This window comes from Globicephala melas, chromosome 3 (assembly GCF_963455315.2).
Source record: "Globicephala melas chromosome 3, mGloMel1.2, whole genome shotgun sequence".
Classification (NCBI taxonomy): Eukaryota; Metazoa; Chordata; class Mammalia; order Artiodactyla; family Delphinidae; genus Globicephala; species Globicephala melas.
In genome coordinates this window covers 64,166,204-64,191,111 of record NC_083316.1, presented here as the reverse complement: position 1 = coordinate 64,191,111, position 24,908 = coordinate 64,166,204, and the positions used below count along the sequence as shown (strand labels likewise).

General features: G+C 38.7%; 2 protein-coding genes across 13 annotated transcripts in view; one reads left to right on the top strand and one right to left on the bottom strand.

The window, feature by feature from the left end:
* The window catches only part of ACOT12 (acyl-CoA thioesterase 12), a 47,712-nt gene extending 24,681 nt beyond the window's left edge, over positions 1-23,031 (top strand). The window contains exons 5-15 of the mRNA XM_060295966.1: positions 548-683; positions 5,188-5,344; positions 6,901-7,020; positions 7,883-8,033; positions 8,540-8,595; positions 8,881-8,944; positions 9,619-9,702; positions 18,645-18,778; positions 20,520-20,648; positions 22,026-22,152; positions 22,418-23,031. Of these exons, the coding sequence (XP_060151949.1) occupies positions 548-683; positions 5,188-5,344; positions 6,901-7,020; positions 7,883-8,033; positions 8,540-8,595; positions 8,881-8,944; positions 9,619-9,702; positions 18,645-18,778; positions 20,520-20,648; positions 22,026-22,152; positions 22,418-22,567 (1,308 nt within the window). The 3' untranslated portion in view covers positions 22,568-23,031. The remainder of the gene's footprint in view (positions 1-547; positions 684-5,187; positions 5,345-6,900; positions 7,021-7,882; positions 8,034-8,539; positions 8,596-8,880; positions 8,945-9,618; positions 9,703-18,644; positions 18,779-20,519; positions 20,649-22,025; positions 22,153-22,417) is intronic.
* Positions 1-24,908, bottom strand: part of ZCCHC9 (zinc finger CCHC-type containing 9) — a 77,342-nt gene that overhangs the window by 37,100 nt on the left and 15,334 nt on the right. For 7 of the 12 annotated variants that reach the window (XR_009563393.1, XR_009563402.2, XR_011377324.1 and 4 more), the window contains exons 8-11: positions 22,427-22,512; positions 22,036-22,188; positions 17,656-17,869; positions 14,772-14,979 (exon numbers count right to left, since the gene is read on the bottom strand). The gene's annotated coding sequence lies outside the window, so the exon portion shown is untranslated. Of the gene's footprint in view, positions 1-5,581; positions 5,781-14,771; positions 14,980-17,655; positions 17,870-22,035; positions 22,189-22,426; positions 22,513-23,532; positions 24,828-24,908 lie in introns of those variants that run through there. The other 5 variants (XR_009563404.2, XR_011377323.1, XR_011377321.1 and 2 more) reach the window with 5 other exon arrangements.

The window sequence follows — 24,908 nt, the reverse complement described above, 5'->3', positions numbered from 1 at the left end:
ATTTCCAGGTTTCTGGAGGTCAGTTAGAGTTTTATTCTGACTTATTGATTTTTTCAGTTTGCTTATTAAACAATGTTTTCACCATGTGTTGAAATTTCCAAATTGGGAATATCTCTTGGTACATGATAGCTTTTTCTAGAACATCTTTATTCTCTCCCTTTGATAGATTAATTTTGCAAAAGGTAGAAAGCATTTCTTGATAAGAATTTAGTGGAGTCAAAGTCCCTCCCCTCACTCATTAATCTGAAGAATTTTTAATTTTCTAGTTCTGTTGAAAATTTTTTAAATCAGGGAAAATTAATATTTGGAAAACTTATTAAGGCACATATTATATGAACAAATAATTAAGTCTATGTTGATTTTTTTAGTTTAAAAATATTTTAAGAAAAAAATTAAGTCAAAATAAAATGCATATATAAACACCCATAAATGTTCTATTTACTTTGAGTTAGAAAACAATGTAGCATATCATTTGTTTTTGCAAAATTCATGATGTGCTTTTATAGTTTAACAGGGCAATGAAAGATAACTGTTTTTCTTTCTCTAGATTCATTTAAAACCAGTCACACTTCTAACTGAACAAGATCATGTGGAACATAATCTGGCTTCTGAGAGAAGGAAAGTTCGATTACAACATGAAGATACTTTTAAAAACTTGATGAAGGAAAGTGGCAAGTTTGATGGTCAGTAAATCTACTTACAGGAACTTTAATTATATGACTGTGGCCTAGCATGTGATCTATCCTGGAGAATGTTCCATGTGCACTTGAGAAGAATGTGTATTCTGCGGTTTATTGATCCTTTCCAGTAATGAGAAAGAAAACCAGAGCTAGAATAACCTCAATTCAGGTCAGAGTTCCTGACCAGAAAATGCGGGATAAATGTAAAATTGTCCAAGCAGAATGACACAATACTTAATGAACATCCAAAGTACAAGAATTGAAATTGACCTCCAGATAAGTATGCCCCTATTTGGAAGCCTGTAGAAAGGGTGACATTTGTTTATTGTACTTAACATGGGTACACAGCCAGAGCTGTGAGCCTAGACTGATCTCTAAACCTGGAAGAGCCCTATTTCCCCATTGATTGGCAATTACCTCAAATAGGCATACTTCTGCACCAGGGTCCCCTATACTCAATATATTTCTGCATAGATGTCATAGCTGATGCTTATACACATATGACCTGCCCTAGTTATCTCCTCTATGTGTCCTAGTGTAGGCCATGTATGTCTTCATAGGAATCAAGTAGCTTTTTCTTTAATTATCCCTCAGAAAAGGAGTTGCCTTATATTTGAGTCTTTACAATGTCTCTCACAGTATAAGGTCCTCTCAATTTTTTATTTTATCCTGGTAACACAATACTCAAACAAGTATGCACCTTTCTTTTTTTCATTTAACAATATAGTTTACAGATAATTTATATTAATTTATTTTGAAACAAAAAAGTACCATTTGAGTAAGAGAAATTAACCTTAAAAAATCTCAATCAATACTGGTTTTGGATGTTTATAGAAAATTATCTAACAAAATCAGTACTTAAAAAAGAAGTTGGAAGGGATTTAAGACTTCATATGCTTTTTAAGGATCACTTTAGGAAACAATCCAATTCTGATTACAGCACTATGGTGGACTTGGAGTCTGAAAAAAACTAATATTTCTGGATGAAATATTTACAAACATCTTTGCAAACACATCTCAGCAGGCAAAAAAATAAGAGAAAGCCTTGAAGTCCACAAATGATTAGAAACACAAATTCAGCAGTGTAAGGAGATACAAGAGTTGGCATTTACTCAGGAGGAACCTGTATGTGCCAGACCTAGAGCTGTGTTTTAATGGGCCTGCCAGGGCTCAGGAGACACAGCCAGGTGGAAGGTTGGATCAAGGAACCATACCTGGAGCTGCAACACCCCCAAAATGATACCCTCAGTGGGTCAACTGGAAAAATCCCACCCCTCAGAGAGCTCTGGTAGGGATGCTTTCCACTTAGCCCTAGGTGGAATGGAAAAAAACTGTTTCTCTTTGAGGATTCAATCACAATTACATTCTCAAGCAGATTTGGTGTCAGAATTCACATAATTTGTTTGGCCCAAAACAGACCAAGTGATACTTAGTGTGAAGTGGTACTGTGCTATGTACCCACGGGTGATCTGCAGCCACAAATACAAATCCTCTGTGAAGAAATGACTTTAAGCCCAGCCCTTAAGAACTGTCACAGATAAAGATCCAAGGAATGTGAGCTCCTAGTCAAAAATCATAAAAGACAAAAATAAGTCACCTAAATCCAAAAAAGCACCAGATCATAGAATGAGGTCCACAAAGACTACAGATAATGAATTTACCATATAAAGAATGTGCAGTAAGAACATTAATATATTTTAAGAAAAGAGTATCAAAAGTATTATATAGGAACAAGAAAATGACCTAGACTACTTGACAAAGAAGCAAAAGGAATTTCTATAAAAAGACTATATAATAATTAAAATTTGAAACTCAGTGAATGGGACTTCCCTGGTGGTGCAGTGCTTAAGAATCTGCCTGCCAGTGCAGGGGACACGGGCTTGATCTCTGGTCTGGGAAGTTCCTACATGCCATGGAGCAACTAAGCCTGTGTGCCACAACTACTGAGCCTGCGTTCTAGAGCCTGTGAGCCACAACTACTGAGTCCATACGCCACAACTACTGAAGCCCGCGTGCTTAGAGCCCATGTTCCCCAACAAGAGAAGCCACCACAATGAGAAGCCCGTGCACCACAACGAAGAGTAGCCCCGGTTCGCCACAACTAGAGAAAGCCCGCGTGCAGCAATGAAGACCCAATGCAAACAAAAAAAATAAATAAAAATTTAAAAAAAAAACTCAATGGATGAATTAAACAGCATCTAAGACAGTAAACTGGAAAAGTAAATCTGAAAAAGTTACCTAGAATGCAGATGGATAGACAAAGAAATGGGAAATATATAAGAGAGATTAGGAGATATAGAGAATGGAGTAAGAAGTCTAACAAGCATCTAATCAAAGTTCCAGGAAGAGAGGAGAAAAAGAAAGGGGGAGAAGTAACATTTGAAGCAAACAACATTGACATTTCATTAAAGGGTAACATGAAAGTTTCATATACATATGAAAAGATGTTGGACCTCATTATTTATCAGGGGAATGCAAATTATAACCTCCATGAGACACTATTTCACACCCATGAAATTGGAAAAATTGAGGAGTCCACAATACTATTTAAGTGAAAATGGGGAGCAGTAGGAACTGTAATAAACAACAGACAGAAGTATAAATCAGTACAATCATTTTGTTACCTAAAAATATTCTGTTGTTGGTAAGGACTGTGAACGTGGAATAAATCAGCAAAGTTAAGTTTATTCATCCATTTATTCATTCAATAAATATTGACTGAGCACCCACATTCTGGAATTTTATTAGAATTTTTAAAAATCAGTCCTTTCCCAAAGGAGCTTAGGATATAGGGGGTCAGATAATCAAAGATCACACAAATAAACATAAAATTATAACCATGAAAGAAAGGTACAAGTGGGAGCTCATAATAGTGGGGCTGCTGTGGTCAGAGAAGGCTTTCCTGAGGAAGTAGTGACTGAGATGGGCCAAGAGAGAATAGGAGGTAAGTGGAAGAAAGTGTGGGTGGCCAGTGGAACTGCCGCTGACAGAGGGAGCACCATGTACAAATGCCCTGATGTTGAGGGCAACATTTAGTTACAGGAACTGAAAAAGGGCTATTGTGGTTGGAACAAAGGGAGAGAGAGCTTGAGAGGGGAAGGGGTGCTAGGAGCAAATCAGACTAGCTGGGGCTGGAGAGGTAGGCATAGGCCAGACAGGAAAGGGCGGGCTTGGGGCCATAGGAATGATTTAGGTTCTTCTAATAGGCCAAGGGGAAGTCACTGCATGTTTTTAAGCAGGGGACTGACATGATCAGTGGAATGAAGGGGAAAAAACATAAAAGAAAAATACCATCAATTAATGAAAAATATAATAATTAGATCAGGAAATGGAGTTAAATCTCTGTAACCACTCTTCTCTGCTCACTTATATGTGACTGTGATAAGAAAGGCTCCATTCCCAGTTACCAACAACAGCCGGGCATGTCTGTGCTCTCACACTGAAAGCTCAGCTGTGCCTCTGATGGTACAACCAGGATGGTGCCCTACTCTGTAATTCTTTCTCCCACCTCCTCAACAATAGTACGGGAGATATAAGCCTAGCTGGTAATTCCCTTGATGATACAGGCAATATAACTGAATACATTTTACTGCTTTGCCGCCAAAGTAAATGATTTCTCCATTGTTGAGAGTCAAAACCAATTTGTCAGTAAATGAAGCAGATATGATTCAAAAGAAGCAGAATGACACTAAGAAGTACAATGTATTGTGTCTTTTCTGTTTGTGACTGCATTCCTTGCAAAACAGGAACTATGGGAGGCCATATTCCCATTCTGAAGTTTATCATACAGCAAACTATTCCAGATTTTCAGTGTCTGTGGCCCTTTAAAGCTCAAATCCCTTTCTTTTTAATAACTTTATTGACATACCATAAATGGCCCATACTTAAAGTGTACAACTTGATAGGTCTTGAGACATGTATACCCCCATGAAACCATCACCACAATCAAGATAATAATATATCCATCAATCCCCAAATTTCTTTCTGCCCTGACCTGCTCTGATCTGCCCCTCTTCCACCTGAAGCAACTCAAACTTAAACTTAAACATTCTTTTAATCAAAATTCTGGTTGAGGGCTTCCCTGGTGGTGCAGTGGTTGAGAGTCCGCCTGCCGATGCAGGGGACACGGGTTCGTGCCCCAGTCCGGGAAGATCCCACATGCCGCGGAGCGGCTGGGCCCGTGAGCCATGGCCTCTGAGCCTGCGCGTCTGGAGCCTGTGCTCCGCAATGGGAGAGGCCACAACAGTGAGAGGCCTGCGTAGCGCAAAAAAAAAAAAAAAAAATTCTGGTTGACTTGTAAAACAGGTTGGAATACAATCTCTAAAATGCCCTTTCTGATCTGTGGTCTTATCCAATTCACTGTAAATAAAGCCTATTCATTTCTTCAGGAGTTTTAAGTCTTTGGTAATAATTTATGTTTTCTAAAAAATCCCATGAGTTGAAGGAAAGGCTGTAGCCTCAGGTTCTGCATTTAACTCCACCATCTTTGTTCTCATCCACCTTTCAGATCCCACTTGTGATGAAGAAGAAGGAACCGTTTCCACGAGGGGCACCTCTGTGCAGAGCATTGAACTTGTCCTCCCACCCCATGCAAACCATCATGGAAATACATTTGGTGGCCAGATCATGGCTTGGATGGAGACAGTGGCTACTATTTCTGCAAGGTTCTTGGTTTGGACCTTTGGCTTGTGATCTTGAGACCAGTGGGGAGAGGATAGAAGGGTCTGAGGTTCAGCTATTGGGCAGTCAAGGAAACAAGTAGAGAACAATGTTGCCTTTTATCAAAATGAGAAAATGATAAGTCATTTTCCTGTTTACCTTAGAATTATTCTGTCCTTTTTTGAAGGTGAATGTTTAAATTCTTGGTTCAAAAATAAAAATGAAATGACAGTTCTTATACTTGATGCTGAATTATGACTGTTGATCTTATGACACTGCAACTCCTTGTCACATTACTTATGACAAAGTAGATGCAGGATAGAAACAGAAGATAGCCTTTACACTTAAAAACGGTCAAGATACAAACTTTTATAAAGGCGGTTTACAATTAGGTCTGATCTCTGAAGGTGCTGGTTAGAATCACCATGGCCAAAGGATTAACTGAAAAATAAGATGAGAAAGAGGAAAGAACTTAGAAAAGTACTTTTAAATGCTCCTCAGTTTCAAAAAGGGTTCCTTTATTCTTAATGAAGCCATGTAGGTAATTGAGCAGCTTTAAAGAACACTGTGTTCTCTGAAAATGCATTTGAACAGGATCTGCCCTTCCGACAATTTTTGTAACCACTGAAAATTGTTAAGGTTTTATTTCCCCCAAATTAAAGGAATTTTATTAGTAATATGTCTACAGTTACGACTATAATTAGAAACCTGTGGTTATCCTTCCTATAAATTGTGCACAAATATAAGAGTTTGTTTTTAAAATGACATTGTCACTCTTAATGACAATAAAGCATTTGAACCTGTTCTACTGTAAAGGCTTACAATATAATTAACTATGGCAGAGTCTGTTCACTTATTGTTGGCACAATTCTTTAGAGTAATTGGAAGACTACAGTGGGAATCTAAAATGTAGAAAATTATGGAAGTAACTTTCTGAGATTAAATTTTCTTTATAGATTTTCAAAACTCCGCACACCACAAAAATTGTAAAATGTATTCTTTGTAGCCTTTCAGGCTTTGTGCAGCAATCCAGGTAATTTTTCTTTAGGGGAAAAAAATTAGTCTTTGACATGCGGGTGAACTCAAGTAACAGTGTAGCCAAGGAATGCATGTGAATGGCACCAGCTGACAGTTCTCTTCACTGTGCCCCACTCCAACCTGGGAGTCACAGCTTTCTGTGATTGTAGTCATGAGCTGTCAGGAGGGAAAAAAATCCCTCAAATTAGAACAAACGACAGCGGTTTGTTTTTTGGAGATACTTCCATAGGGCACAAAACAAGAGCAGGACTGTCACCACAAGAGCAGGAGCACCAGCATCTTGGTAAAGACCCCACGGCCTGGGGACGTGTGGCATTTCCTAAAATATTTGCAGGTAATGTACAGGACCACTCTCAACACACACAATCCAGTTATTCATTTCCCTCTTGAGCTAAAAGAGATATTCATTTAGAAAGCACCCTGAACACTGGCCTATTGCATCCATTAAGCAAAGCAACAGTTCCTGAAAATATTTTGGAGAATGATCACTTTCTTCTCTCTCTCCTTCCCTTCGTTTCATCAGCCGCCTGTGTCGAGCGCATCCCCTTCTGAAGTCCGTGGACATGTTTAAGTTCCGGGGACCATCTACAGTTGGAGATCGTCTTGTCTTCAATGCCATTGTCAACAATACATTTCAGACCTGGTAAAGCACGTCTGGTGCTCTTAGGCTGCTATAAATGAATTCAAACTTGCACATAAGCAATATTTTTTGTTTTATTTCAATCTGGAGGTAAGTATAGTGACTATTTTAAAAAAATCAAGTTCCTTCTAATTTTTTTTAAACTTCACTTAATCTTCAAAATCCACAGACACACATTTTAACTCTCTGTTCCACTTCAGGCCTCCTTACACTGTTAGGATAAGTTGGTTTTTGTCTCATAATAAGTGGGACTGTATGTCCTACTTGATCTAGGATGGTCTTGGTTTTTGCACCTATCATAATTATTCATTCTTCCTTTCACTCTCAAAAGAGTCCCAGTGACTGTGTGGTCAACCACTTCATAATGGACCCATCATTTATCACCATGAAGTCCAAACCACTTCCCAGTTATTTTTATTATTCTTGATACACAAAGAAAAGATTTAATTTAGTATTTTTTTCTTTTTAAATGTAAAAAAGAACATCTGTGTTTCCTATCCAGTTTCAGTGTTCGATGCTTTTAAATTATAGGACTATTGTTTTTAGGAGAGAAAACTTGACTTTGGCACAATTTAACCACCCCTCCCCCATTACCAAAGTACGTTCATGAAGGTATATAAAGTTCCAATGGTCTTTTCACCACTTGAAAGGGGGAAAGTAAAGCAGAAATGCTCCCAGGAGCTTGTACATCAGATCAATCGACCTGATGAAATGGATGTTAACAGTTGCATAGATTAGCAGATGACAATGAAACAACCCAGGGTCCTCATTCTCTTCCTTCCCTGGAGGAGGTGGTAGGGCAGTGGGCAGAGTAGGCCTGGCATGCTCAGGTTCTCTGCCCACTGCCCTTGTCGCCCGTCTGCAGTGTCGAAGTGGGAGTGCGCGTGGAGGCCTTTGACTGCCAGGAGTGGTCTGGGGGCCAGGGCCGTCATATCAACAGTGCGTTTCTCATTTATAATGCTGTCGATGATAAGGAAGAACTGATCACATTCCCCAGAATCAAACCGATGTCAAAGGTCAGTTATTAGCATGTGTGGTTCAGTAATCAGACCACTTATTCTGGGGAAGCTGTGGGTACAGAGCTCCACACAGAATCTTTCCCTGAACTGGCAACAACCTCCATGTCTATTCCCCTTTGGTTTTCTTTCTTTTCTGCATCACAAAGTAAAATGGTCTTTTTCTTCTTTTTCCAAATCACTCTAGTCATTTCTTTAAATGATGAAGTCCCTGAAGACTTCACATCTACTCAGCCACATGCTGCTGTTGGAAGCATATCGTCTTCCGTGTCTCATTTCTGACTCTCTTCTCCCACCTTACACCCAGTTCTCTATGCTGCTCTACACTCATCGGAATTAAGCCTTTCGGAATAAGCTGCCTTACTGCCAACTCTGACCTGAAGATAGTTCACGTAGAGACCCCTCGTCCCAATTAGCCTTTTCAACTGACTTAGGAGAGAGAAACTTAAGGATTGTAGCACTAAAATATTAGAAATTTATTGATTTTACTTTGTTTTTTATTTAAGGATGATTTTAGACGGTATCGTGGAGCTCTTGCACGCAAGAGAATTCGCCTAGGCAGGTAAGGGACTTAGGTGTAAGGATTTTATGGAATCTTCTCTCATCTGACTAATTACATAGCAAAGAGCCCTCTCTGTGTCTCTATTCCCACATAACGTAAAAAGAGAAGGTCTGATGCTTTCTGACTGTGGAGACTACTGTGATGGAAATTGTTCTTTCTGATTGTTCCACCAGTAAAGGCAGCTTTTTAAAACTGCTGATTTCAGTTCAAGAAACTGTCATAGTTATTGCTGTGTGCTAAATACAGGGAAGAAAACTGTTATTTAATATTTTAATTTTTTTCCAGAAAATACATTATTTCCCACAAAGGAGAGGTTCCACTTTGCATACACTGGGATACTGGCAACCAGGTGACAGTTTTATGATCTGAAGCTCTTCATGTAAAATCACTTCATTACAAAAATGGAAATCCCCTCATTTAACTGACTCATGTTGTGCCTACACAGGTTAGATGAAAAGGTGAATTATAGCAACCAGTCATCTCAAAATGAAACAAAACCAAGCTATCAGTAACTAGTTATCAGCCAGCTGCTACACCGCCTTGTTTGAATTATATGTATAGTTCCTGAATACAGACTCTGGATGCTCTGCCATCAAATGCATTCAAGCAACATAGGACATTGAGATCTGGTGTTTCATCATAGCTTGTGTTGAATGACATGCCCACTGGCTTGCATTTTTATAACACAATAGAGAAGTATTAGTCATTTTAATGTTTTTGACCATAAAATGTAAAGGGAAATCCAAGTTTACTTATTACCCGTTGATTACAAGTCATACTGAAGGGTGTTCTTGTCTTTGCTTAGGATGCTAATTAAAATGATACTAATCTGCTAAGCATATATGACTCACATTACCTGTTTGAATTCGGCATTAAGAGTTTGAGACAGAAATTATGTTCCTATAACTTAGTTCTAACCTCAACATCATCACTTTGGCTCTAACAGTGCCCACTTTCTAAGCAGAAAATATTTGATCACATATCTGCACTGAACTCACAGCATTTCAAATATTTGTGTTTTAGGTATCCTTGAGTAATGGCAATGTGGAGGCTCTCAAAAGCCTGGCGGCCAAAAGTGGTTGGGAGGTTACCAGTGCTGTGGAAAAGGTAGGAGGCATCCAGGTATACACACAACCCACTGCCCATCACAAATGAAAGTTGTCATGGTAGTGGTTGTTCTGCTACTTTTAAGAAGGAAAAAATGGAGATCAAGATGGCAGAGTACAAGGACACTGAGCTCACCTCCCACTACGAACACATCAAAAATACATCTACATGTGGAGCAATTCACACTGAAAACGAACTGGAGAGTGGCAGAAAGACTCTTATACAACAAACAAGTCTGTAGAGAAAGATCCACATGGAGTCAGGTAGGAGGGGAAGAGAAGCAATCAGGTCAGGACCTGCAGCCCTAGAAGAGGACACCTCAGCCCTGGGGTCTGATACCGGGAGAAGGAGTCCCCTTAGCTTGTTTAAAAACCAGTGGGACTAACAGGAGGGCTATAAGAAACCTAGACTCTGCTCTTAAAGAGCATACACATGCTTCCTTACTCCTGGGAACCAGGCAAAAGAAGCAGATTGAAACTTCCCAGGGCTCTGGCTGGTTTCCTGCAACCACCCTAGTGCACACCCTGGCCCATGCCAAGCATCCACTCCAGCCCCTCTAGCTCCACTGCAGCTCCCCACTAGGGTGAAGGTTGCCACTACTGAGGAGGTTGCACAGCTGGTGGAAATGGAGCCAGCTCAGACCAGGCACTGCATCTGAACAGGGCAAGGATGGCCATTACTGGTGCTCGTGAAGGTGGTGGATCACAAGCAGTCTGGAGCTCTGACTGGTGTGCCAAGACTGCCTAGCACATACCCCAGCCTACAACGGATACCCACTCTGGGCCTTCTTGCTACAGCACTTCTCCCCTCTGTGGTGATGGTGCCGCTGCTGGAATAGGGGAGAGCGCACACTTAGATGGAACAGAACTAGCTTGGACCCAACCCTCAGGGCTTCTGTGCCAGCACATTGGGACCCCCTCACTGCCCCCAGTAGGGCAGTAATGGCCGCTAAGCATAGGAGAAGCCCTAGCTCACAGCTAGCTCTGGCTTTAGCCCCTCCATATCCAGCCCCCCGCTCCCACCAAGGTGATAGCTGCCAGCACACCCTGGGGGAAGATGTGACTCATGCTCACGTCAGATCCAGCTCTCCCACCAAAGCCACAGGGCAGATATGGATGGCATATGGACATTCCCACACAAGGATACCCTTCAAGACCAGGATAAGTAGCTGTTTCACCTAATTTCATAGAGACAGAGAAAGTTAAGCAAAATGAGAAAACAGAGGAATTTGTTTTAAATGAAAGAACAAAAAACCCTGATAAAACAACTAATGAAACAGAGATAAATAATTTACCAGATAAAGAGCTCAAAGCATTAGTAATAAGAAATACTAACTGAACTAGGGAAAAGAATAGATGAACACAGTGAGAATTTTAACAAGGCACTAGAAAATATTAAAAAAAAGAACAAGTCAGGGATAAATTAGGAGTCAGGAATTAACATATACATACTACTATATATAAAAGAGATAATCAACAAGGACCTACTGTATAGCACACGGAACTCTACTCAGTATTCTGAAATAACCTATATGGGAAAAGAATCTGAAAAGGAATGGACATATGTATATATATAACTGAATCACTTTACTGTATACCTGAAACTAACACAACATTGTTAATCAACTATACTCCAATTAAAAAAAAAAAGAACCAGTCAGAGCTGAAAAATACAATAATGGAAATGAAAAACACACTAGAAGGATTTAAAAGAAGACTAGGTAATAAAGAACACATAAGTAACATGGAAGATAGAATAATGGAAATCACCCAATCAGAACAGCAAAAAGAAAAAGAAATTTAAAAAAATAAAACTAGTTTGTTTAAGGGACCTCTGGGACAACATCAAGCATACTAACATTCATATTATAGGGGTCCCAGAAGGAGAAGAGAGAAAGTGGTCAAAAATGTATTTGGAAAAGTTATGATTGAAAACTTCCTGAACCTGAAAGAGGAAACAGATATTCAAGTACAGGAAGCACAGAGAGACCCACATCAAGACATACCATAATTAAAATGGCAAAAGTTAAAGAAAAAGAGAGAATTCTAAAGACAGCAAGAGAAAAAACAGAGACACATACAAGGACAAGACACCCACTCCCCAATAGGCTATCAGCTGATTTTTCTGCAGAAACTTTACAAGAAAGAAGGGAGTGGCATAATATATTTAAAGTGCTGAAAGGGAAAAACCTACAACCTAGGATACTCTACCCAGCAAGATTATCATCTAGAGTTGAAGGAATGATAAAGAACTTCTCAGACAAGCAAAAAATAAAGGAGTTCATCAGTACTAAACCAACCCTAAAATAAATGTTAAAGTCTTCCCTAAGTGGAAAAGAAAAGGCTACAAGAAGAAGTAAGAAGTCATAGGAAAGGAAAAACCCCACTAGTAAAGGCTGTGGATCAACCATTTAAATAAGTTAGTATAAATATTAAAAGACAAAAACTATAAATAAAATAAAATATAACTACAATAAACAGTTAAGGGATAAACATCAAAATCATAAAATGTGAGGGAGGAGAAAAAAAAATGTAGACCTTTTAGAATGTGTTTGAACTTAAAGGACTGTCAGTTTGAAACAAGCATATAGTTACATGACAACATATATGAACACCATGGTAACCCCAAATCAGAAACTTAAATAGATGCAAAAAAACAAAAAGAAAGGAACTCAAGCACACTACTAAAGAAAATAATCAAACCACAAGGGCAGAAAAAAACAAACAAAAAGAAATAAACAAGAAGAACTACCAAAAAAACTGGAAAACAAGTAATAAGATGGCAATAATATCAATAATTACTTTAAACGTCAATGGGCTAAATGCTCCAATCAAAAGACAGAGGGTTGTTGACTGGATAAAAAACAAGACCCTTCTATATGCTGCCTACAAGAGACTGACTTCAGAGCTAAACACACACACAGACCAAAAATGAGGGAATGGAAAAAGATTTTATACAAACAGAAACAGCAAGAAGGCAGGGGTAGCAATAATCATATTAGACAAAATAGACTTTAAAACAAAGTCTATAACAAAAGACAAAGAAGGGCATTATATAACGATAAAGGGGAGGAAGACAAGATAGTGAAGTAGAAGGACTTGAGCTCACCTCCTCTCATGAAAACACCAAAATAACAACCATCAACAAAAGCCTGGCGGCTTTTGAACAACCATCGACAAAAAAGACTGGAACTTACCAAAAAAGATATTCTACATCCAAAGACAAAGTAGCCACAATGAGACGGTAGTAGGGGTGCATTTGCAATACAATCAAATTCCATGCTCACCAGGTAGGCGACCCACAAACTGGAAAATAATTATATCACAGAGGTTCTGCCACAGGAGTGAGAGTTCTGAGCCCCATGTCAGGCTCCCCAGTCTGGGGGTCTGGCATCGGGAGGAAAAGCCCCCAGAGCATTTAGCTTTGAAGCTAAAAGCTTTTGCGCGGCAAGGGAAACCATCAACACCTGCTGAATGGAAGAAAATATTTGCAAATGACATGACCAATAAGGGGCCATATAAACAGCTCATACAACTCATACATATAAACAGCTCATACATATAAACAGCTCATACAACTCAATATCAAAAAAAATAAACAATCTGATTAAAAAATGGGCAGAAGACCTGAATAGATATTTTTCCAAAGACATACAGATGGCTAACAGGCACAAGAAAAGATGCTCAACAGTCCTAATCATCAGAGAAATACAAATTAAAACCACAATGAGGTATCACCTTATACCTGTCAGAATGGCTATCAACAAAAAGACCACAAATAACAAATATTGGTGAAGAAGTGGAGAAAAGGGAACCCTAGTACACTGTTTGTGGGAATGTAGACTAGTACAGCCACTTGGAAAACAGTATGGAGGTACCCCAAAAAACTAAAAATAGAACAACCATATGATCCAGCAATTCTACTACTGGGTATATATCTAATGTATAAATATAGATATGTAAATCTATATAGATTCATATATAGTCACATATATATTCATATATATAGGAGTATAAGCTATAAAAATATTAAATCACTATGTTATATACCTGAAACTAATATAATATTGTAAATAAACTGTATTTCAATTTTTTAAAAGGTAAAAAAATCTTTGAGGGAAATTTTTTTAAGAGTCAAGTATCTTTCCAGCCGTCTCTACTCCTCCACACTGGCTGATCTAGGGTCCTTCAAATCGCCCTACACATTCCTACCTCTGAGCTTAGTTCTCATGTTCCACCTCTCTCTCCTTCTCCTATCTACCCCAGTCCTACCTGGTCTTCATGACCCAGGACAAATGCTTTTCCATAAAGCCAATCACTCCTGACTGAAGGAACTTATCCCTCTAGGAATTCCTTTAACAATTACTTCTTTATGATTAACTTGTCAATTAATTATGCATTATCTCATGACATTTCTCCCACAGCTATGTTGAGTTAGTATTTGTCTTTCATAGTAATTTAACTTTTTACATATGGTCTTTTTCCCTAGATTATAAACATCTTAAGAAAGAAGCCTTGTCTTGACATCTTTCTTCTCAGCACCTTTTACAATGTTTTGCATGTCATCAAATTTAAATTAATGTATATCATTTGGATTTTAATTTTATCTAATTTCAAAGGTATATCAGGAGAGCCTTTGAGGCTGATGTCCACACTAAACAGATTATAAGCTCTTTAAGGACCATTTTGTTCATGACTATAGTCCCAGAACACAGCACTGCCTGGCATTCAGGAGATGCTCAATAATGCTGACATTTTGTCTATGCTCACATTTCAGTGTGTACTGTTTTTCATCATCAATGAAACAGTAGCCTCTAAAATATGATTACCATATGTTCTGGTTTTCCTGGGACAGTCCTGGTTTTCCCCTCATAATTATTAACAGTGCCTAAGTGTTCCACTTTGGATAATAAGTTATATGGTCACTTACCCTGAAATCAAAGCAAATTCAGTTACTTCATTTATTGTTTTCAGCTCTGACTTTGACCTCCTCTGCGTGTTTTGGCTTTGGTTGTTTGCTTTTATTATGTCGTGGTGCTCAATTCTGAATCCTTTCAGGGTCTTCCTTACCTTCTTTGGATCCAGTTAGGTTTCCATCTGTGTGTTTGGTTCAGTGATGCAGAAATACAGGTTTAACATAACTAAGTTACTTGCTTCTCTTTAACCCTCATAAAAGCTGCTTCAAGACTGTTTTCTTTTACTAATATGAAATCTGTTTCTTGCATCATTGCTGGCATCCGAGCATTCATGAGCAGCATAGCAAAGGACAAACTCATGTCTGGAATGAAGGACGAGAACATATTTAGTGAAGTCATTAAAATTTCAATTCTTAAAGAGTTTTGTGCCAGAAACCAGTCTAAACAAATAAACGTATATTTGCTAGTGTCTAAGGAGAGCCATCAATAATTAATTCTTAAGTTTTGTACAGATACTTATTAGAGAACACTGTATAATTAAACATCCTTATGTTATCTCTGTTGAATTTGAAGCCCTCCTTTTTTTTTAGATTGTATTTATAATAAAAATCTAATTTTTTCTTTCTGAGTTATCCCCCTTTTCTCTCCCACTTTTTAAAGCTTTTATGTGGTTTTTTTAACCACCTTCACCATTATATGCTTTTAATTTAAAAATACAGCTCACATTTTTTTCTGTCACCTTTTAGCTGAATAAATTCTTACAACAAAACAGCCTGTTAAGAATTATACTTATTTTGGGTTATAAAAATCTATACTCATTTTGATATAAATTTTGATAGATGGCAAAATTCTAAAATTTCTAGTATTTGTAACGAAATTGGGCAGTACTTACTATTTTAACCCATATTTCGTTTTCAATGTATAGTGTTGGAATTAATAATACCAGTAATACAAGGAGCAAAAGATGAACACCCATCTTAAAGGAGCTTATAGTCTATCTTGAAAGCATCACATATATACATATCATAGCTGAAGGATAATTTTAAGGTAGTTTATAAACAAGTGAGACATTGTAGTATTTAAACCGCAAAGGTCAGCTCTTAGCAATTCAAAGTCAGGGAAGACAGTTGTTTAGAGACAACTTTGGAGAGGAGTTGATTCTTTCCTCCTTGAAGATAGTGTAAGGGTAAATTGCTGGAGGGGTAAAGGGTGCTTTCTAGGCAGTGAGTAGCTTTGAGCCAAACCTTCCTGGCTGGAATTGGCATGGGTAAGAGATTGACCTGACAGGAGTAGCTTTTTATTTAGGGAGTAGCTGAGAGTGTACTGGAAGCCAGAATGGCAAGGATCATGTGAAAACCTTCACACAGGACAAAACCCACAGGAAACAGACCAAAGAAGAGCTATTCTCATTGAAGCTGGGGCTGGTCCCAGAGCTCCACCTGATCATGTCTCCTCCCCTTAGCCCAGGGGGTAACCTACCTCCAAGGACTCTACCCCTGTCCCCATGACTCTGTAAAAACGAGTTTTGTCCTCCTTTCCACAATATAGTATCAATAACATATTTGTCAACAGATAGTATAAAATTCTAAAACTTTGAGTTATTTCCTCTTGTGCTATTTATATAAGATCCAAACCCATTAAACAGAATCTTATTAGAATGAAAAAATATATCATTAGTAAAATGTTAACAAGCTCCAGCAGATTTTGGGCCTACTATAAGCTTCATTTCGTGACTAAAATTCTCCAGGCACCAAATGATAAAACATTTGAGATGATAAATGGAATTTAACCTGTCTTCTTCCAAGCATGAAAGGGAACTCGTTTTCTTGGAGAGTTGGTCTTGGAGAATTTTTACACTAAGCCAAAGTTGGCTTTCCTAAAATAGTACAGTTTAAAGAGAACCAACAACAACCGCTGCCTTTCCTTGTCTGCTGTGTCTGCATCAATGTCATTAACTCTGATTGTCTGCTACTTTTAACTTTGGGGAAAGGATCAAAATATCATCCACTCATCCAATACTGCACTTGGCACTGGATAAGTCAAGTGAGTTTTATAAGGGCAGAATTTAATGACGGCTACTTAGCGTGAAGTTTGTTTTGGTTCCAGGATAGGAAGCAGCAGCATGTATTTGCAACCTGGAAAAGTGCTGTGATAGTTTCCTAGGGCTGCCCTAAGAGTTCCACAAACTGGGTGCCTTGCAGTTTTGGAAGCTGGAAGTCTGAGATCAAGGTCTTGGCAGTGTTGGTTCCTTCTGAGGGAGTGAGCGAGAATCTATTCCAGGTCTTTCCCCTAACTTCCGGTGCTTTGCTGGCAATCTTTGGCATTCCTTGGATTGTAGATGCACCACCTGACCTCTGCCTTCACCTTCATATGGGATTCTCCCAGTGTGTGCGCATGTATGTTTATGTGTCCACATTGCCCCTTTTTATAAGGACACCAGTCATATTGGGTCAGGGGCCCATTCTACTGCAGTATAACCTCATCTTAACTTATTACACCTGCAATGACCCTCAGAATGTGACCCTATAAGGTCACATTCTGAGCTACTGGGGTTAGGACTTTTAATATATGAATTGAGGGGCGGGGGACACACAATTCAACCTTTAAAAAATGCTCAGTCCAGTGTTACATCCTACTCCACCCTGGTTCCACCAAGGTTAACCATGGTTGCCCCATGGCCAGAATCTGACTGAGGTGATGGGATTCACTCTGGCCCCCTGCCCTTGCCTCCTCTGAGACTGCAGAGCCCCAACAGGCTGGCTAAGAGCCACATGGACACCAGGCTTTGATAAGGTGACCTCCCTCTGGATTTACACCAATGAACCTGCTTTGACTTCTGCTGTATGGGGGCAAAGGTAGGCATGTCTATGCTGGGGTGAGTCTCAGCCACCAACTACAGCTGCATTCATGGTTTTCTTTCTCTTTGATAAGTGCCCACAGCCTACATCATGTCCTCCTTTGCAGGCTCAATTTAAAGACAGGCTTCGCACTGAGGTCAATTAGAGAGGTAAAAGCATAAGCAAATAGTCACTTCTCACCTTTCTAAGCTGCTTTTAGTCAGTTTCTCATTTCTTCATTCTCTTCCTAAAGATATTTATGTTTAAATAAAGGTTTTCTCCCTCACAGCCTGATTTTTCCATCTGCCTGATTCCTGCAGTGAAGTCTTAACCCTATGTTTGTTTGTCTTCTCACAGCTTGTTGCCATGGGAATGATTATAAGATGGCAAATTTCAACACTGTCTTCAAAGCACCCTGAAAGAGATGGAGAAAATGGGCAGGATAGAAATATGCTCTTAGCTGAACATGTATCTCTGATTACTGGCCAAAGCAAAGTAGAAGGAAAGTTCAGAGTAACAAGGGATACATGAATGTTTAAGTATACATCAAATGGATCCCCACGACAAGCCTCCTCTTATCTAAGGAATAATAGGCACTAGAAACCCAGGAATTGGCCGCCTTGAAAGATGAGCTCTTGTGATTCACAAATGAAAGAATTCTTTGTGCTGAAGAAACGCTTCAGCGGCCCTGTTGAGAGGCTGAGTTGGCTCTAGAGGTGTTGACTTACTCCCTGGACTCCCTCAGCCCACGTGAAGGCATGCCTGACATCCTGAGAAAGTACGTTAGGCTGCAGCCTTGGCTCCAAGGTCTTAGGGGGACATGAAGCACTGACTTGCCCAGCAGTCTGGTTATAATTTCTGCTGTTCCTGGATAGAGGCAGGGAAATACCACAAAGGGATAAAGAAAGAAAGGCTTATGTTCTTAATTTTTCATGAGAAAAACTATTGCACAATAATAAACCACCCTCAAGTCACATATTATTTAGATGACACAGGGGCATAGCATCCTGGTCTGAGCTCTAGACATCCAAGTATTTAAAGTGAACTTGCCATCATTTGGCTTCATTATTACCCAGGTGCCAAGATGCCTTAGCTAGTGCAATCCGCCTATGACTACGTACATATGCTGTGGTTTTAATGTAAAAACACCTAATTTTCTTTGTAATTTTTTTCTTGTTATTTTCTTTTAGATAAAAATATATACTCTGGAAGAGCACAATATTTTATCTGTTTGTGTTGAAAAGCATGTGGAAAGACCAGCACACTTGGCTTATCATCTCTTGTCTGACTTTACCAAGCGACCTTTGTGGGACCCCCATTACATGTAAGAATAAATTTTAAATATTTTCTTATTCAACCCTGACATCATGTAAAAGATAACCTCTACATTGCAGTGTATCTCCATTGCCCAATGTATGACCTATTGTTTTATTAAACAGTATTTGCTAAAGTTTGCTCTGCATGGAAAACTGCATCAGGTGCTACTGAGAGACACAAAAATTATTATAATCATCTATTTTTCATCTATATTGAGTTGATATGCTTTACCCACATCTATTGTACTCCTATCAATAACTCTTCAAAGTTGATATTATTCCTATTTAACAAGAGAGAGATCCCAAGACTTGCCAACATTACACAGGCAGTAAAGCAATGGAACCTGAATTGGAACCCAGGTCTGTCAGGCTCTGAATTCTACACTCTTGTACTTTAATACACAGTCTCATTGCTCTTGAGGAAGTGATTATCAAATAGTCCCTCCAACTTCCCACTCTTGATCTTTATTTGATAGTCCCCTCTTTTTCTGTGAAGCAGCACTCCCTGGTGAGAAGCTGGGAGAAGCAGCTCTATGAGTACATTCCTTCCTGCTCTCCATGTCTGATCAGGGCCCACTCCTGTCAGCCTACATCTCTTCTGTTACTCGTTGTCTCCCACATCCCTAATCCAATCTTCTCCACTCTCCCTCCTTTCCTGGAATGCAGAGCTGGGCATCTTGTCAACTGCACTGTCAGGGTAACACCCCCTTCTTCAAGGAGTCCAAGCTCCTGGGCTGCAGGGCTCAGGCCTCATGGACACCTTGCTTGAAGGAAAGGATTAGTAAGATTATACCTATTATATTCAGCATTACCATTTACTTCCTAATTTGGATGAAGTAGAGTTTCATCTTTTAAATGTCCAAATCTCACTGTGATTAACAGCATGTAATAGACAATTTAACACCATTAAAGTGAAACATCTCTGGGCTCATGTGTTACATTTGCATAGAGGCCAGAATGATACATTCTGGTTAATGTTACAATAATAAACATTCGGAGAGAAGAGGAAACACTTGACGATTTTCTTGCGTAGATCTTTGTAGATAACTCTATAAGTACAAAGATTTTAGCAAGAATAATGCCTAAACTTGCTGCTTTTTTCAAATGTATCTCCCATTATTTTCTATATCACCTGACATTCTAGCCTAACTGAACTTCAATGAATGAATTCTAATTCCACTTACTATTTTGGTGCATCTATCATGATTCAGGTACTGTGCCAGGTGTTTTCACTTGATCCTCACAATAACCCCATAGGTACTATTATCTACATTTTATAGATAAAAAAAAAGTGACTTGCCTAACATAACATAGCTACTAAGCAATTTGAGACTCAAAGGCAAGTTGCTTGATTCCAAGCTTAGTTCTCTTTCCCAATATACCATATTCCTTTACCTCAGAGTCGTTGGATTGTCTATATAATTCACTAGTCTTCAAAATATTATTACTTGATCCTAGAGAAAAATAATTTTGTGGAAAAAAGAAAAGTGCCTTTCTCTTCAGTGTTGAGGGCAGTGACCTTAGAGTCAGATGGCCAGCATTCTTTTCATCACATGCAGAATTATTCCTTCTGGCCAAACAACTCTAAAAACAGACTTTAAGAAATGATGCTGGCTTTGGGGGGATGGTTATGTGAGCAGAAGGGTGAATATGGACACCAATAATGAAGTTACGCAAACAAACAAAACGAATGCCTTATTCTACCAGGTAGTAAAATGCAGACTTTCTGTCACTGTTCTATTTACATAGGTCCTGTGAAGTCATAGACTGGGTAAGTGAAGATGATCAGATATATTATATCACTTGTCCTGTGGTGAATGATGACAAACCCAAAGACTTGGTAGTACTTGTTTCACGAAGAAGGCCTCTCAAAGATGGGTGAGTATATGTAATTCAAGTGTTATAGCAATGTCTTATAATATAGAGTAGAAAGAAAAAGTTGATATGAAAACAAGGAAGTCAATGGAATAAGCATTTCTGGTCTTGAATGATGTTCATGTGAATTTTTTCTAGATGAGGCTTTAGTTATCATTAAAAAACAAAGAACCAGAAAGAAACAATTATCTATTAAGTGCTAGCCAAGTGCAAAGCATCTGTGAGACTCGTAAAGCAGTTCCCTTTCCTTTTGCTCTATGCAGATGTAAAACGGATATTTAGCAAACCTTCAAAATATTCCGTTATTGTAAAAATGCAGTGAAAGCCAAATAAAATACCAGGAATTGGTTTTGGTTCAGAATTTACAAAGACTCAACTGTGCTAGACACCCAAAATGGCTGGCTGTCAATTAGAGTGTCTGTTCATGGCTTCTCCATGGGCATTGGGCTTCTCAGAGAATAGTGTCTAGGTTCTAAGGGGAAGGGTCGGGGCCCAAGAGCAGGTGTTCAAAGGGACAAGAAGTGGAAGCTGCCAGGGCAGTTATGGTCTACCCCTGGAACTAGCCAGCATTATTTCTGATGTCAAAGCTGGCCTATAGAAATAATCCCTCTCGTGTGGGATTAATGCACATGGATGTTCAGTGTAGTATCATTTACTATGGCAAAAGATATTAGAAATAGACTGAAGCTCCATCTTATTAATTATGGTAGAACCACACTACAGAGCACTATACCAGCATTAAAAAGGATGAAGTAGTCACAGAGGCATTGATACAGAAACACCTCCAAAGTTTTACCATTAGGTGAAAAATCAAATTATGGACCAATATTTGTAAAATGATTATATTTATGTAAAAATCTACATACGTCCATTTGCTTACATAAATGTTATATATTTATAAAAAGATCTGGAGGATCACAATATAACGTGGTCATCTCTAGGATAAGCATGTATTGTGCTTATGGTGGACTGAAGGATGACTTCTATTTTCTAATGTATAGGGTTCTCTATTGTTTGAAGGTTCTTTAAAACAATGGTATTATTTTTCATTAAAAAAAGAAGAGACTGAAATTACAACCCATTAGGGCACCAAAAAAAAAAAAAAAAAACAGTTTGGAGGTTGACTGCAACTTTGCGGAGTTATACAAAGTATATGTAATTCTTAGGCAGAAAACGCCTATGGCCCTTATTATTATTTGCTATACTTGAATGTATCCATAGAGAATGTTTTCCTATGTATACCACTCATCTAAAAGATCTGGGTGTCTATAGTTTTACTTCTACTATATAAACAAGTTGCATTAACTGTAGGAATTTTATTTTCTAACAACTATTCTTTGTTTCTCTCAAGAACTTTGAAAATGTCCTTTTATCTTTCAGTCACACTTACACGGTGGCAGTGAGGTCAGTTATTCTGCCATCAGTCCCACCTTCTCCACAGTACAGCAGAAGTGAAATCATAAGTGCTGGATTTCTCATCCGTGCTATTGACAGCAGTTCATGTACCGTAAGTTTGATGAAACATCTGCAGATTAATTTGTTCCTACAGATACAGAGGAACCTTTTACCTGGATTTACTAATTAACTCTAATTCTGCAATGTGTCCACCCACACCCACCAGGGAATCCTAAGGTCATCCTTTCAGATCCATTCCCAAAAGATTAGGGTCATAGCCTCCCCTACACCAACAAGATTGAGATCCCTGCTTGAAAAAGCCCCAAGTCAGTAAGAAATTAAAATATTGTTTTGTTTTGCTTTGTTTTTTGAAACAGGTATCTTACTTTAACCAGATTTCTGCTAGCATCCTTCCTTACTTTGCTGGAAATCTTGGTGGCTGGTCAAAATCCATTGAAGAGACAGCAGCCTCCTGTATACAATTCATAGAGAACACTACTGATGATGGGTTGATAAGCATATTTTAAATGATAAACTTTAAATTATCTGTCATTTTATTTTCCACTTTCAATTTCAAGCACCCTTAGCTCTGACACTTGACAAGCTTCTGGGCCACAAATAATTTAATATCAGTCTAAGCAAAATGCAGTTATGAAGAGGTTAAAAAACAAAATGCATCCCAAGTCCAATACCAGTGATTTGGGTTAACATTAAAAGAGCTTTAAAACTCTGTTTTAGATCACCCGTGGCTTTGCTCCCTTCCAGGGGCACAGGCAATGGAAAATTCCCACATGCAATATTGTGTGTTCTGTAAAATGGTGGAAGTTAGGTTAAAATAATCAAAACGTTTTTAGGCTACATGTTCTGTTTGAAAGTTTACAAAATTTTATAAAATCAGAAATGATAAGTTGGCTAGTTGATTAATAGTATGGGGTTGTTCCATGTACAGCAGGTATCTGTATGTCAAGAGCATCTGACAAGATGTATTATGTTTTAGAGCTTTAAATTAGGAAGACATTAAAACATAATGGAATCCAATCAATTTTAGTAATAGGAACTACTTTCCTAGTGTCATTTAACATATATCAAGTTAGCTGACCAATTTAGTATCTATTGCTCTATCTACACTCACAAAGTACCTGCAAAATGTGATATTGTAGAGAAAGCATTAACTGAGCTCTACTTTAATAATCATTACATTAGAACTTTATTCCCTAGACTTTTTAAAAAAATTTATTTTATTTTTGTCTGTGTTGGGTCTTTGTTGCTGTGCATGGGATTTCTCTAGTTGCGGCGAGCAGGCGCTACTCTTCATTGCGGTACACAGGTATCTCACCGTGGTGGCTTCTCTTGTTGTGGAGCATGGGATCCAGGGTGCGTGGGCTTCAGTAGTTGTACGTGGGCTCAGTAGTTGTGGTGCATGGGCTTAGTTGCTCCGCGGCACGTGGGATATTCCCGGACCAGGGATCAAACCCGTGTCCCCTGCATTGGCAGGCGGATTCTTAACCACGGCACCACCAAGGAAGTCCCCCTAGGCTTTAACATTTATTATTTTACTCTGTCTGTGATTTGTCTTAACTCATAAGACAAACCAGCATACGTCAAGTTAGCCTCCTCTACAGGACAACTTCTAAAAGTTAAAGGACTTCTCCGTTAAGAGTTTAAAGCACTTAAGAGATTAGTTACATTCTGCTTTAGTTTGTCAAATCTTTACTTCTGTCCAAATTTGGTTGTAATTATTTTTATTAATCTGTGCCAGCAGGTTATTTATATGAACTTTGGACTGTGTCCCAATTTTATGAATTAACATTTATATACAATAAGAAGAATGGATATGTCGATTAAAACATGCTTATACACTACATTACAAAAGTAGAAAGATTTTTGAGAATATTTTTAGATTTTAAAAAGGTGAAAAAAAGGAGCAATAAAGAGGATTACAGTACACTAGAGTTTTGTATGCTAAAATTTCAGCCCTCTCCTACAATTGAAACACTTCTAACTGCTGCCTCTCCTACACCTCTGAATTTATTTATTTTTTTTGAATCTTTCTCCTGAACAGTAACAGAAACATTGTGAGGTTGAAGGAATAGAGTAACTTTGGCTGCATCACTTTTAGACATAAAGATGTTGCCCACTCTAACTTGTAACACAGGCATAGTCAAGCACTGTCCAATATGGTAGGCACTAGCCACATGTGACCATTTACATTAATCAAACTTAAATAAAATTTGAACATCAGCCACACTAGCCCCACTTCAATATTATCAGTCACGTGGTCATCATGGCCTAATTTGAAGTCCTCACTTTCAGACTGCTGGACTAAAGAGACTTTAAAAGGGCATGACACTGGAAAAGATAGCAATGCATTCAGGCTCTACATAGGGCACCTCAAAAAGTTTAAAATCTGTGCCTCAAACCATGACACAACTGACTAGGGCATTCCTATTGCAAAATTCAACAACAGCCCTTAGGTTTACATTTCCTTTTTTTTTTCTTTTTTTATAAATTTATTTATTTTATTTATTTATTTTGGGCTGTGTTGGGTCTTCGTTGCTGCATGCGGGCTTTTCTCTAGTTGCGGACAGCAGGGGCTACTCTTCGTTGTGGTGCGCAGGCTTCTCATTGCAGTGGCTTCTCTTGTTGTGGAGCACGGGCTCTAGGTGCAGGGGCTTCAGTGGTTGTGGCTTGTGGGCTCTAGAGCGCAGGCTCAGTAGTTGTGGTGCACGACTCTGTTGTTCCACAGCATGTGGCATCTTCCTGGACCAGGGATCGAACCCGTGTCCCCTGCATTGGCAGGCGGATTCTTAACCACTGCGCCACCAAGGAAGCCCTACATTTCCTTTTTTAATGGAAATGTATTTGATT